At 44.2% G+C, this 15,155-nt stretch overlaps 2 protein-coding genes across 18 annotated transcripts in view; both read left to right on the top strand.

The window, feature by feature from the left end:
- Window positions 1-11,615, top strand: part of LOC146348891 (serine/threonine-protein phosphatase 4 regulatory subunit 1-like) — a 62,745-nt gene extending 51,130 nt beyond the window's left edge. For all 17 annotated transcript variants that reach the window (XM_084854244.1, XM_084854252.1, XM_084854257.1 and 14 more), the window contains one exon: window positions 1,290-11,615. In XM_084854244.1, the coding sequence (XP_084710370.1) occupies window positions 1,290-1,444 (155 nt within the window). In that variant the 3' untranslated portion in view covers window positions 1,445-11,615. The remainder of the gene's footprint in view (window positions 1-1,289) is intronic.
- The window catches only part of ANKRD60 (ankyrin repeat domain 60), a 31,834-nt gene continuing 18,619 nt past the window's right edge, over window positions 1,941-15,155 (top strand). Inside the window, exons 1-2 of the mRNA XM_084854265.1 lie at window positions 1,941-2,028; window positions 11,637-11,962. Of these exons, the coding sequence (XP_084710391.1) occupies window positions 11,659-11,962 (304 nt within the window). The 5' untranslated portion in view covers window positions 1,941-2,028; window positions 11,637-11,658. The remainder of the gene's footprint in view (window positions 2,029-11,636; window positions 11,963-15,155) is intronic.

The following is a 15,155-nucleotide window of genomic DNA, read 5'->3' as shown; positions in this document are numbered from 1 at the left end:
ATGGGACAACCAGAAGTGTATACAGCATTCTAAATATGGCAAGACCTTAGATTTATCATAGGCGCTACAGCACTAGCCACTTGATTTTTAAGCCTTTTCCTAATCTCTGGCATGGAATTCACTTTTTCATTGCTGCCACATGCTGACTAGATGTTTTCATTTTGCTATCCACCACAATCTTGTAATCTCTTTCCTGGTTAATCAGTGCCGGTTCAGGTCCCATCAGTGTATATGTGATGTTACAATTTCTTGCTGAAGTATGCATCGCTTTCCACTTACTTGCACTTGCATTTGTCTTTGTCCTATTCACCCATTTTGCAGAGATTGTTTTAGAGCTCTTTACAGTCTGCTTTAGTTTTTAGCATCCTAAATCATCTTAATGTCATCCACAAACTTGGCTACTTCACTGCTCATCCCTAACTTCTGATCATTTATAAACACTTTAGATAACATCAGCCTCGAATAGATCCTCGAGGGACCACACCACTTGCTTCTCACCATTCTGTCATCTCCTACACTCCCTGGTCTTTCACCTGTTTGTATTTGCCACTTACCAATCCATTAAGAGGTCATGTATTGTTACTCTCCAGATGCTTTAGACTACAACCATTGGTCATGCTGGCTGGGGCTGATGGGAATTAAAGTTCAAAACATCTGGTGAGCACTAAGCTGAGGAAGGCTGCCCTGTGGCTTCTGACTTTACTCAGGAGCTTTTGGTGAGGGGTTTTGTCCAATGTTTGTGTCACATATCCGCTGAAGCAGCATTTGTCTTTGGTGACTGCCATTGTGAATCTGTGTGATTAATTTTTCAGGTAGATGTGAATGTGAACATGCCCACACATGGCGTTGCTTGCTGGAGGCCTTGGTCTGCAACCTGTTGCCTTCAAAGACTTGTTTGGTTGAGGCACAGGACAGGACCTTTTTGGTTGTGGTACCTAAATTATGCAGCTCTCTCCCTGGGAGGCCCAATTGACTCCTTCCTTGCAGTGAGCTGCAAAAACATTTTTGTTTTGCCAGGCTTTAGTCTGGCTATTCCTGCTATTTCCCTGCTGCAAAGACTTTTAGTGGTTTTAATTAATTTTAGTTTTCTGTTTCTGCATTTGGTTGATTATGGTATTTTTGCATTTTATTGTTTGTTTTTAATTAATGTAAGTCAATCATTAGGGGCCCATCTGGGCCATCTAGTGGGATAAAAAAATGGATAAATAAAAGAAATACAAATAAATGAATAGATGGGTATTGAATGGTGTGCTCAGACTAAAAAGTTTTCCTTCACTCCCACATTCTAGAATATTTTAGAAGTGTGGGCAACCCTCATCTCGAAGCTGTTGAAGAGACTGTTCTAGTTCTTCAGGCGGACAGGGACCAAGATGTTTCCTTTTTTGCCACAATCAAACCAAAATACAATAACATGCACATTACATCACTTGAGAAACAAAATTAACTTTGCCTCTGTGGACCACAAAATGGTTACTCAGCTAACAGGTTCCTGCTTTGGCTGCTAACCTGGTGGAAGACTGTATCAAGCAACTAATGCAACCCATGAGGAAAGGGCTTGTTCTTATTTCTGGCATTTAAATGAGGAACATGTTGACTTTTTATCTACATACTGGCAATACTGATACGGAATACTCACCAGTCATGTCTTTTTTGTTTTTACTTTCATGACCATGAGTAAGGATGCTCATCTCTACAAAAAGTCCAGTATTGTATGTATATGCTCATGTGAAGTCTCACACGTTTGCAGCTTCAGCATCGTTCCAGATAACAGGAATATGCCTTTCTAAATACGCTGACTCAAAGACAAGGAAAGGCAACTAATTGCTTGGCTACAATTCAGATTGGCACACTTGAGCTAATAGAATTGGTGAACATAAAAAATGTGGAAACTCTTGCCCAGTTTGCTGTAAATTGTTCCATGGTTGATGGCATCACATTTTATATTATTAAAAAAACTCAAATGTCTACATAATGTGCTCGTGAAAGTTGGCAAAGAATTCAGAAAACTTGAATCCATATCTGTAACAAGTAAGTCGTGTTCTTGGTTTGTTTGTTTTTTAATGCAGAACAGTTGTCTTTTTGGAGCAAAAGTTAATTTTCAGGGGTATTTTTTTCCTCTAAGGTAGATGGTGACATTTTAAAATGACAGAGGGCTTCATTTTGTGAATTGTAGCTGTGTGTGTGTCCAAAAACTTCATAGTGGTAGCTTTTCTTTCCTGTTATTAACTCTCAGTCTCCTTCTGCTAGAGCTGTGGTGTATATTCATGTAAGCTGCACTCCTCAAACAACTAACTCTGAAGTAGTTCTTGTATATTTGTTGGGCCTACTCCATAGTAAGTGGTTTGAGGCTTGTGGATATGGACTGTTAGCCTTCAACGCTGGAATATGGTTGAAATTTGTTCGAAAGTTTGTTATGGTCCTAGAAATACACATTCTGCTTGGTAGATGTAAAGTGAAGCTAGGGATGTGAATTCCCTGGAAATACATAAAACCTTTTACTTGTATATGAGTGAAACTTCAGAACTCTGGGAATCTGGTTTTCTGTACTTTGAGTAATGAGTTCTTTTTGTAAAGAAGATCAGTGGAAATTTCAGGATGAAGTGTGATGTCCAGCCTCTTTTCTCATGGGCTTTTGTGCACACATGGGCAGCGGGGGGGGGGGGGGGGGTTCAGCCACCTCCTCCCAACTTCATCCTCCCCAAAAAGCTGTCTCCAAAGATTGGGGGACTCTCTAGAGCAGCATTCCATTTGGTCTGGGAAGCCACTACCAGAAAGCAAGCCCATCAGATCTCCCTGTCAGTTTGTGGAATCATGTTGAATGTGTGCAGACCTTTCTAGATCCCTGCTATTCTGGTTTATTTTTGAAAACTATGATTAGAGTAACATAATGTAGCTTTCATGTTGCCATGGATAGGAGGATATAAATCAATGGGAGTATAATTGGAGGAGGACCGATATAATCTTAATGTTATACTGTTACCATACTATATTATATACAAGAGCTTTGGAAAAATAAAACTTGCTCCACTCAGGGCCGATACACATTATGTTCCAGTTTAAGAATCATTTCTCTGCACACCCATAAAAACTTAATCTGTCAACACACAATGCACATAACTTCTTTAGGGACTCCAGAGTCCAGAAACCCAGATTACACAGTTGTACAGAAGAAAATGATGTATATGTTCACCAGGAATCATTCAAGAGTGATAACTTTGGAGTTAAATATTGTGATTTGGCATAAATAGAACAGTTCAACAGAGGTTCTTAACAGTTATGAAACAATATTTTCTTCAAGTTCTCTTTCATTGATCAGCCATTAGGTGTTTAAATGCAGAAAACCTTACAGAGAACACTTTAACTTTTAGCTGAGCATAACTGGATCTTTTTTTAAAAAAAATCTAAAATATGTTGTAGAGAAATCTCACTGAATAGCAAGCAGGTATATTCCAATTAGCATAAATAAGCCACAACTATGTTGTCTTAAACACCTTTGTTCCATTAAGTAGTTGTACTGTCTGGATTGTCAGCTTACTTCCTGGTATGTTTTATTGATTTTAAAAATGGTTTAATTTGCCACAATTGCCTATCAACTTCTGGACATAATACTATGAAAGATTATGATCTGGATTGCAATACAGTGTTTAGCATTTTGTAATATTTGTTTTGCAAGATCCTAAAATGGTTTTACCAACAATCTAGAAATGTGTCCTTGCTATTTCAGTATAAAATGTCTAAACTCTGTGAATTCTGCAAGGTGGTTCTACACTTAAGTGTTTTAATAAGTTTAAAACAAAATGCCTCTTCAATGCAAATGAATTTTTATGACTGCAGTTTCTCAGCAAAAAAGTCAAATTTTTTGGTCGTTTTAATATCTTTTTCTAATGCTAACATTAAGTATTTTTTAACAGTTCAAATTTTTCTAAAATTGTTCTAGCCTGTTTTTATTTGTGTTGACCATAACAGGTCGTTAAATTTTTTCAGCACTGATCATTGTTTTTCTTTTTCTTCTTTTTTAAGTGTACATAGAAATGTTTGAGAAGAACTATAAATAGTCTGCTGTTTGGACATAAACATAATCCAGTTTTGGCTGCCATGTTAGGTTTAGATTGATAGGTACCCTTTGCTATACTATCCTACGAAATAGCATACACTTCCATGTGTCTTTAGAAAGTTGGGATACTTTTCCAGAAGGTGTTGTTTTCTTAGTGTCATTTATGCATGAGTAAGTTGCTGAACTTAATTTTACTGAAGTGACAAATCAAATTTTTCATTAAAACATAGCACCTTCTAAATCCAGGATTTTTTTTCATTTTAAAAAATTGCATCTTGTTGTTAAACGTTATTTTTAATGTTTAAAAATCTATAGTTTCATGCACTAGAGGAGAGAGAATTCTGGACAGTTCTGTTCAACTCGCTCACTTTCCCCCTTCCCTCTCCTTTCCCACCCATCATCACCCTCCCAGATTCAGTTTTTGTGTTCAGTTAATTATTGGCAATGGCTCTAAGTTGCAAAGAACTGCACTGACACAACCTCTATTCATTTCATAGTTAACTTGTTTGCAGCTTCTGCATAAACACCACTGAAAAGTCTGAAATGTATGCAGCAGCTGTTCTTGAATTGTTTTCCAATATAATTTATGCATGACTAGATGACAGCACCTTATAGATCACTTTTTGGTGTGGGGGAGGGGAATAAGCAATGGAGACTAAAGTAGCTTATTCACATATTCCGTTCAAACAATGTCATATTTTAAAACCTCGCAATGACCTAAAGTTGATAAGGAGTCAGCCTCTTTCACAAAAGCTGCAAGGGTTTTACTTTAAAACACTATTGGCTAAGGGACACAAAAAATAACATTAGTGGTTCAATATTGCAATATTGGGCGCTTATAATCCAAAACACGTTTGTCATTTTTGCCTAGAAATTAAACCTGCTGTTATCTGCTGCATGTGGTTATAAATTTGGCGCCTCCTGGAATCCAGCCCAAGTGGCAATTGTATGTCTGTAAAGGATGGTGTTCAGGACTCAAATAGTTGGAGACACTCTGGAAGTGCCACTGATTTTGTCAGAACATAGAATCTATGTAACTTTCTATTCATATTTACCTCAATAAATCCCATGACTGTTTTGTCAGACATCTCTCTCTCTCTCTCTTTATTCACTTACTTGTACCATAGCAAATTCATAACAAATTCTTTTTAACGATTTAATAACATGTGAAAAGCATAGCATTAAACAATGTATTTGTTTGTTTAGAAGACTTTTAACCTGCCTTTCAGGTTGTACTGCTCTTACAAGGCAGCTTATGACAATATTACAAAAACATTAATGTACAATTACAGTTAAACACACAGACACATGCACGCAGGGATGGCAGCAGCAGCTAATGATCTTCAAGCACCCAGTGCAGACTGGAATAAATGTATCTTCAAGGTTTCTTTAAAAGCCAGCAGTGGTGAAGACCATATGTATCTCCCTGAGAAGGGAGTTCCAAAGGTGTGGGGCCACTACTGAGAAAGCCTTATCTGAATTGGACACCACCATTAATGCAGTTCCATTGGTAGAGGCGTTCAGAGCACCGTCTGGTCCAGTTTTATTGGATGAGTTTCAGTTACTGAGGCCTGAGGATGCGGACAAGGTGCTTGGCCAAGTCCAATCGACCACTTGTGTGCTTGACCCTTGCCCTTCATGGCTTATTAAATCAAACAAGGAGGGGTTGTCCGGCTGGGTCCAGGAGGTTGTAAATTCCTCCTTGAGAGTGGGAGTGGTGCCTGCTGCTTTAAAAGAGGCGGTAATTAGACCACTCCTGAAAAAGCCTAACCTGGACCCAGAGGATGTTAACAATTATAGGCTAGTGGCCAACATCCCCTTCCTGGGCAAGGTGCTTGAGCGGGTGGTTGTAGGACAGCTCCAGGCACTGTTGAATGAAATGGATTATCTAGATCCATTTCAATCGGGCTTCAGGCCTGGTTTTGGAACGGAAACTGCCTTGGTCGCCCTGTGGGATGACCTCTGCCGGGAGAGGGACAGGGGGAGTGCGACCCTGTTGATTCTCCTGGACCTCTCAGCAGCTTTCGATACCATCGACCATGGTATCCTTCTGGATAGGTTGGCTGGGTTAGGAGTTGGAGGCCCTGCACTACAGTGGTTCCGCTCCTACTTGGATGGCCGATTCCAGAAGGTGGTGCTGGGGGATTATTGCTCTGTGCCATGGCAATTGTGCCATGGGGTTCCACAGGGCTCTATTTTATCCCCCATGCTGTTTAACATCTACATGAAACCGCTGGGGGAGGTTATCCGGAGGTGTGGGCTGAGGTGCCATCAATATGTCGATGACACCCAGCTCTACCTCTCTTTCTCATCAAAACCAGGTGAGGCAGTGGCTGTTCTGAATCAGTGCCTGGGCACGGTAATGGACTGGATGAGGGCCAATAAACTGAAACTCAATCCAGACAAGACGGAGGTACTGTTAGTGGGTGGTTCGTCTGCCCGGCTAGGTGATATTCAACCTGTTCTGGAGGGGGTTGCACTCCCCCTAAAGGATCAGGTTCGTAGTTTGGGGGTGCTCAACTGTCACTTGAGGCACAGGTGAACTCAGTGGCATGGAGCACTTTTTATCAGCTTAGGCTGGTATACCAACTACGCCCTTATCTGGACAGAGATAGCCTAGCTACAGTTATCCATGCTCTGATAACTTCTCGAATGGATTACTGCAATGCGTTATACGTGGGGCTGCCTTTGAAAACGGTCCGGAAACTTCAGCTGGTCCAAAATAGGGCAGCAAGATTGGTAACAGGGACTGGCCTGTGAGCTTATATTATGCCAGTACTTTTCCAACTGCACTGGCTGCCAGTCCATTTCTGGGCCCGATTCAAAGTGCTGGTGTTAACATTTAAAGCCCTTAACGGCTTGCGGCCAGGTTACCTGAAGGATCGCCTCCTCCCATATGTGCCTGCCCAGACCTTAAGATCATCATCAGCGGCCCTTCTCCGTGAGCCCCTGCCAAAGGAAGTGAGGCGGGTGGCTACTAGGAGGAGGGCTTTTTCTGCTGTGGCACCCCGGCTCTGGAACGAGCTCCCTAGTGAGGTTCGCCTGGCGCCTACATTGTATTCCTTTCGGCGCCAGGTGAGGACCTTTTTATTTTCCCAGGCATTTTAGCATTTTAGCTTTCTAAATTTTTATCTTTGCTGTTTTAAATCTGTATTTTAAACTCTTGCACTGCTGCTAGGTTTTATTGTGGTTGTATTGTTATACTGTGGTTTTAATGTTCTGTATATTTTAAATTGTTTTATTGTGTGTTGTTTGGTTTTAATTTTTGTGAACCGCCCAGAGAGCTTCGGCTATTGGGCGGTATAGAAATGAAATGAAATGAAATTAAATAAATAAATAAATAAATAAGGGTTCTTGCTGGTGGGCTAGAGAGTAGGGCCTCTAACGATTATCTTAGTGTTTGGGCAGGCTCATACATGTGGAGGTAGTCCTTTCAATAATGTGTTACCAAACCATTTAGGGCTTTAAAGGCCAAAATAAGCACCTTGAGTTGGGCCTAGAATCTCACAGGCAGCCCATGTAAACAATACCAAAGAGGAGTAATGTGATCCAGGCGTCTAGCTCCCACAAGCATTCTCACTGTCACGTTCTGTGCCAGTTAGTTTCCAAATTATCATCAAGGGCAGCCCCACATAGAGCACATTATAGTAATCTAACCTGGATTTAAAGCATGTGTCACTGTATCCTTCGGGGGGGCGGGTGTGATCCTACCCAGAGTCAGATATAAACCTCCATGCATATTAGTGGATTTCCCAACCCATAGCACTTCTGTCTTATCTGGATTAAGTTTCAACTTGTTAGCCCTCATCCATTCCAATACTGCCCCCAGACAATACTGTTCAGGCTTTCAACTGCCTCCCTAGGGTTAGATGGTGGAGAAAAGAGGTACTGTGTGTGTCAGCTGCATATTGACGAACCCTCAGCTGAAATGTCCAGACGATTTCTCCCAGCTGTTTCATGTAGATGATGAAAAGCATGGGGGACGAGACAGAACCTTGAGGCACTGCAAGTGCTAGTGTCCAAGACAGAACAAACGTTCCCCAGCACCACCCTCTGGATCTCTCCCCCTGCCCCCCAGAAGGACTGGCGCCACTGCAACACTGTGCCTCCAAGTCCTGTCCCAAAGAGACTGTCCACAAGCATTCTATTGTCAATAGTATGAAAAGCCGCTGAGCTCCAGGAGAACCAATAGGGTCACAGGGCTGCCTCCTTCTGGGCCCCCAGAACTACCTCATCCCTTAATGAGGTATTGACCACTTTCGATATCCACATTGTATATCCACATGCCATTTTTAGGTAAATTGATTGAGAGGACTGTGGCGGCGCAACTGCAGGCATTCTTGGATTAAACCGATTATCTAGACCAGTGGTCCCCAACCTTTTTGGCACCAGGGACCGGTTTCGTGGAAGACTATTTTTCAACAGACTGGGGGGGATGGTTAAGCGCATCACATTTATTCTGTACTTTATTTCTATTATTATTACTACCCCTCCCACCACCCCCCGAAATCCCCCTGGGACGGAACCTACCTGGCGGCAGCTGGTCCAGGTCCGTACGCTACTGTCCACCTGCTGCGCCCCACCTGCTGCGCCTGGACTGCGGACGCAAATGCTGTCCGGCATAGCTGACGCCATTTGCATCCCTGTTCTTTGCAGTAATAGGCTATGTAAAGATTTACCTAGACTATTACTTGAAGAACAGGGACGCTCGCCCACCGCTCACCTCCTGCTGTACGGCCCAGTTCCTAACAGGCCACAGACTGGTACCGGTCCATGGCCCGGGGGTTGGGGACCCCTGATCTAGACCCTTTCTAGTCTGGGTTCAAGCCTAGTTTTAGGACCGAATCAGCTTTGGTCACCCTGTTGAATGACCTATATTGAGAGGGGGTAGAGTGAGTGCAACGTTGCTCCTCTTACTCTATCTCTCTGCAGTGTTTGATACCATCGACCCTGGTATCCTTTTAGATCAGCTTCGTGGGATGGGTATTGGAGGCATTGTACATCAGTGGTTCTTTTCCTACCTACGCAGTTCGTCTCAGGGAGTGGTGTTGGGGGAGTGCACCTCAGCCCCATGGCACTTGTGCTATGGGGTGCCACAGGGCACTATTTCATCCCCAATGCTATTCAACATCTATATGAAGCCGCCAGGAGCAGTCATCCAAGGATTTGGAATGAGGTGTCATAAGTATGCAGATGACATTCAGCTCTATTTTTTCATAGTATCTGAATCAGGTGCAGGCTCTAGACCAGTGCCTGGATGCTGTGGTGGGCTGGATGAGGGCCAATAAACTGAGCTTGAATCCTGGCAAGACAGAAACACTCTGGGTAGGTGGGTCACAGGTCCAAGAAATAGGTCAGTTGCCAGTTTTGGATGGGGTTACACTCCCCATGAAAGAACAGGTGTGTAGTTTGGGGGTACTCCTGGATTCATCTTTGTCACTTGAGGCTCAGGTGGCTTCAGTGGCTAGGAGTGTCTTTTATCAGCTTCAGCTGCTACACCAACTATGGCCATTCCTGGTCCGTGATAACTTAGCCACAGTAGTACAGGCACTGGTAACCTCAAGATTGGATTATTGTAATGCGCTCTATGTAGGGCTGGTTCAGAATGCAGTGGCAAGGTTGCTAACTGGGGCCTCCTTCTGACAGCAAGCTTGCTAAAAGAACTGTACTGGCTGCCAGTAAGCTACTGGGCCAAGTTCAAGGTGTTGTTGTTAACATATAAAACCCTAAACAACTTGGGACCAAGTTACCTTAGGAACAGCCTCACCCCTTGTTAAGTGCCAGGTCCTTTGTGCATGTTTGAAGTCAAACAAAGAAGTTAATCTCCAAATACATAGGCTTTATTATGCGAATCAGTCAGTCCAACAGCAGTTCAGGTTACAAACTTTGTCATCCCATGACAACCTAATGCTAACATCCCTGATTAAGCTAACACAATACTAAACAGACAACCTAAATATCCCTTTGAGGGATGCACTACTGTTAGGAGAGCAGTTGCTGCAAATCTGGTGCCAGCCTCCAGTACAGAACTGAAAGGCTTTCCCAGGCCGCCCTCAAGGACTGTCTTCCCCTACAGACCTCTTGTGATGGGCCAGCCTTGTAGAACGCCTTATTTCCCAATGCTGCTCCTCCCTCTTGACCTGATGTCAGATCGTTGTGTCTGTCACATCCACCTTCTCCCCTCCGGTGAGTTGCTGTGTTCCCACAGAGGGAAAGGTTATGGTCGGGCTTTGATCCAACTGATTAGCCTGCAGATTCTTCTCTGTCTCTGTTTCCCTGAAGCTCTGGTCTCTCCCCCACCCCTTTGCACTGTTCCTCATCTGACTCTGAGCCTGTTCCCTTGGCCTCAGATGCTGGGCCCAATCCTGATGCTCCTTATGTCCCTACAAGATCTCTGCAATCATCTGAAGGAGCACTTTTGAGGATGCCACATGCTCCTGAACACCTCAGGAGTATTTGCAGTAGAGTATTTAGTGTTGCAGCACCCATCCTCATAGAATCATAGGATAGTAGGGTTGGAAGGGGCCTACAAGACCATCGAGTCCAAACCCCTGCTCAGTGCAGGAATCCAAGTCAGAGCATCGACTTGGAATGGAAGACTTGGAAGGACTTCACTAGCCAGGGTGGGGACAAGGATCTAAAGAGCAAGTAGTAGGTCTCAGTCCTCCAAGCAGCTTGACAACATCCTCAGGTTGTTTCTGTATCCCAGCAATATACTGGTTGAACATTCCATTCCAAGTCTTGGAAGCATTCCTCTGGAATGCTTTACCAATTGTCATTCTGACTTCCAGACATCGTCTTAAAATTCCTCTCTTTACAGAAGCTTTCCTGAAGTGTGACCCAGCCAGCTATGGTTTGTAGCACGCAGTTGAAGGTGCAGTTTTATTCCTGCTTAATTTGAATGGTGCTGTTTTAATTGTCACATTTATTGCTGTTTGTTTGCATATACATTTGAAAAATAAATAATAAATGCCACTAAGAACTCCAAGGGAACCAGTAGGATCACACTACTGCCCCCTTCGGGGCCACCAGAGCTACTTCATCCCTTAATGAGGCATTGGACATTTTTGATATCCATATTGCAAGCCCAGCCCTTGCAGACTTCACTAGCCAGGGTGGGGACAAGGATCTAAAGAGCAAGTAGTAGGTCTCAGTCCTCCAAGCAGCTTGACAACATCCTCAGGCTGTTTCCGTATCCCAGCAATATACTGGTTGAACGTATTGGAGATGTGAGTTGAACTTCCTTTATTCTTTGGTATCCAGGGGTGGTATCCATTGTTAGTCTTACATAGAGTAGACCCATTAGACCTCGTGGCTAACTTCAATCCCATTAATTTCAATGCCTCTACTGTACATACGACTAACATTGGATATGACCCCAGCAGCTTTACTGGACTTTTGGTTGGCAGGCAGCGTCTTTATTCCCTTCACTGCAGAGGGTTGTGTTCCCTCGACCAACAGTCACAAGTTTTCAAAGGTGTGTGTTCTAGTGGCAACATGACATCACACTGGTTGTGTCCTGATGATCTGCCGGTCATGCATTGTTTCTGTGTCATGACATCATTGCTTTGAATGTCCTTAGGGGTTCAGACGGCAACCATCTGATGAATGGCCTTATTCAGAGGATGCAGAAGAAGAAGCAGCAGCAGCCACCAAGCATAGCTTCCCAGTCCAGGGGGACAAGTTCTCGCATCTCTCCTCTCTCACAGCAGCGATCATTGCGTTCAGGGGAGTTTGGGACTCCCCAGTTCCGAGTTTTCAATGTCAAGTTGTATGTGGTTCAGGCTCAGGAACTCTACACGGTGACTGAATGTTACCGTGAATTAACCATAAAGAATCTGAAGAGCCGGCTGGAGCTTTTGGTGGGGATCCCTGTGAACTTTCAGCGGCTCCAGTATCTGGATGAAGGTGAGGTCCCTTTGTATGCAACAGCTATGTCCAACCTACAGCAATGCCAATGGCACAGGAGAATAGTCCTCCTTGCAGAGTCAATCAAACCAGCCTGCTTCTGAAGGTGGTAGGTTTCCAAGTGCTGTCTGCCCAAAAGCCTGATCTTGCATTGATTGTTAGCCATCATGGCCAACTTCTAGTATTAAAATATTTATTACTCAAATGCAGGAGTGGGCGACCTTTTTTTCTAGGAAGGGCTGCATTCCCTTGTGGTAATTTGTCAGGGGCCGCATGTCAGCAGTGAGCAGGGCCAAAGCCAGCAATGGGCAGGGCCAGAGTTAAAAGTGTGTAGTCACCCCTTCCTTCCCTCCCTCCCTCCCTCCCCTCCTCTTCTGCCACCCCCTTCCCCCTGCTTTTCTTTCCTGTCCATGGGCTGCCAGGTAAGGTACAGAGTGTTCTTTCCAGAGATCTGAACTGATTGCATGCAGAACACTTCTGAAATTGGACGAAGGGCCACATGAAATTAGACTGAGGGGCTCATGTGGCTCTAGGGCCACAGGCTGCCCACCCCTGCTCTAGTGTGTGGCTACATTCTCCTGACTACAAGTTCCGAAGGGCCAGAGCAGCACATGCTCTATGCCAGCCAAAAAATTTATCCACCAACAATCCAAATTCTTTGCTAAGGAAAACTGAATTTTGCATCCTGTATGAGTGATACAGATTTATTTATTTTATTTATACTAAACTTTATTGCCCACCCTCCTAGTGCCCATGCATCGCTCAGAACAGGTCACAACAATTTAAAACCACAATACAATATAAAATAATGCATTCAATAAAAATACAAAGGCAATAAAATTCAGAGGCAGAGACCATAGAAAAACAACCTTTAAACTGAACAAACAACAGGCAAAATCCTGCTGAAATACAAGTCTTCTTCATCAACCAGTGAAATCCAGCCAGAAAGGGGGCCAACTGCACTTCACAGGACAATGTGTCCCACAGTATTGGTGCAGCCACTGCGAAGGCCCTGCCTCTTGCCACCATCAATTGTGCCTCCTCTCTAGGTGGAAGACACAGAAGGATCTTTCCTTCTGAACTCATGGAGTGGGCAGGATGGTATTGGAGGCATTGATCCTTCAGATATCCTAGACCCAATTCATTTAGGGCTTTAAAGGTAAACAGTGCCTGGAAGCTAATTGCAATCAGTGCAGACATTGCAGGAGAGGTGTAACATGATCCTGTGGACATGTACCCACTAACATATTGCACCTGCATTCTGGACCAAATGTAGCTTCCAAAGATTCTTCAAAGGTAGCCCCATGTATAGCACATTATAGTAATCCAATCTTATTTATTTATTTATTTATTTATTTATTTATTTATTACATTTATATCCTGCCTTTTTTCCTCTTCAAGGAACCCAAGGCAGCAGTACATAATCCTCCTCCTCTCCATTTTATCCTGACAACAACCCTGTGAGGTAGGTTGGGCTGAGAGTCAGTGACTGGCTCAAAGTCACCCAGTGAGCTTCCATGGCTGAGCAGGGACTAGAACCCGGATCTCCTGTCTCTCAGTCCAACATTCTAGCTACTACACCACACTGGCTCTCCTGATGTAACTAAGGCATGTGTTTACCATAGTCAGGTATGACGTCTTCAAGAATGGGTGCAGCTGATGCACCAGCCTAAGATGACCAAAGCACTCCTGGCCACCGGCACCACCTGCCTATCCATCTGCAAAGCTGAATCCAAGAACACCCCCCCTCAACTACACCTCTGATGTTTCAAGGGGAGTACAACCCCACCCCATCTAAAAGCAGTTGAGTCCCTGTTCCGGGATCCATCTCCCTCCTGACCAGGAGCACACCTGTCTTGACTGGATTAAGCTTCAGTTTGTTAGGTCTCATCCAGCCCATTACCACCTCCTGGTGCTGTTCTAGAACCACAACAGGTTCCTTAGGATTAGATGGGGGGAAAGGGAATAGAGCAGTGTGATAAAACACACCAAACCCTCAGATGACCTTTCCCAGTGACTCCATGTAGACATTAAATAATTTCATTTAGCATGATTTCACTGTTTTTACCATTTTGCTTAATTCTGGCTTTCCTGGTCATAAGAGGGGCAAGGACACCGTGCCCTCCACCCCACCCTCCCACTTGAAAATCATATTCAGCCCCCCTTCTTGGCTGCTGGGATTTCTGTAGGCATTGTAAACATACTTGCAACCATACTTTCGCAGCCCAAGGAACCTGAATTCTGCACCCACTGGGAAGGATCTTACCGGTCACTAGTGCTATTTACATTGCACTAGCAGAAATCACCATTTGCACAACAGCAATAGTGTTTGCTAGCTCAACACAGTTCCCAGGAAACCTGTCACGCTAGGAAGCGCCACTGAGGTTGTGCAAGCAGGGTCTCCGCTCGTAGCGTGATGTATCTCTTTAAGAGACGTGTCTGGATTTTAGTAGTAGCTCCCTTCCCTCTTTGAAAGGGTGTGTTTTTTTCAGTGATTTGGTTGGAACTGGTTAGTGTATATTTTTGTCTGTTCTGCATAGCAAGTCGGTATCTGTTATTCAAGAATAAAGAAGATGCTCAAAGTTCCCCTGACTCCTGCTGCTGCTTGGCCTTAGGGCAGGTGTGTTGGAAAGCCATCTCACATGAGTACTCTCCATCAAACCCACAGAACCAGTGAAGGCCTATGGCTGTGATGTCAGTGGGGCGGTGAATCCACTCCAGGTTTCAGTCAGAACTCTAAAGGAGCTATCCAAGGTTCCCTATTGTAATGCAAAGTATTTTGGGGTGACTTGGCAATTAAGGCCCATTAGCTTTACAAAAGACCTGTAGTGTCAAATGGAGATGAAAACCATTAGAACTGGTTTGTTGATATGGATCAGCACAGCTACCTGGATTTTTGGACACTCCTTGGGGGCGTAGCTGTAGGCAGGCCCTCTCAGAGGTTGTCAGGGTGGAAACTGAGCCCACAGAGCCCCAGAGCAGTTCTGATTCTGAGGAAGAACAATCCGTGGGAGAGGAGCTCACTCATCTCTCACAAGCACAGCAGCTGGCAGAGATTCCTCCTGCCAGCATTCCTGGGATAGATAGTGACCCTGGCAGTGAGAGAGCGCTGGAGGGGGGCTTGCTGGACGCTTGGCACAGATGCAGGGAGCGACGACAGATGGAGGGCGCGGAAAGGAGGCGCTCCGCTCTT

This window comes from Heloderma suspectum, chromosome 4, assembly GCF_057233095.1.
Source record: "Heloderma suspectum isolate Gila_16-S chromosome 4, 16-S_ref, whole genome shotgun sequence".
NCBI lineage: Eukaryota > Metazoa > Chordata > Lepidosauria > Squamata > Helodermatidae > Heloderma > Heloderma suspectum.
The sequence above is the reverse complement of the archived record's forward strand: the minus strand, read 5'-3'. Positions and strand labels throughout refer to the sequence as shown.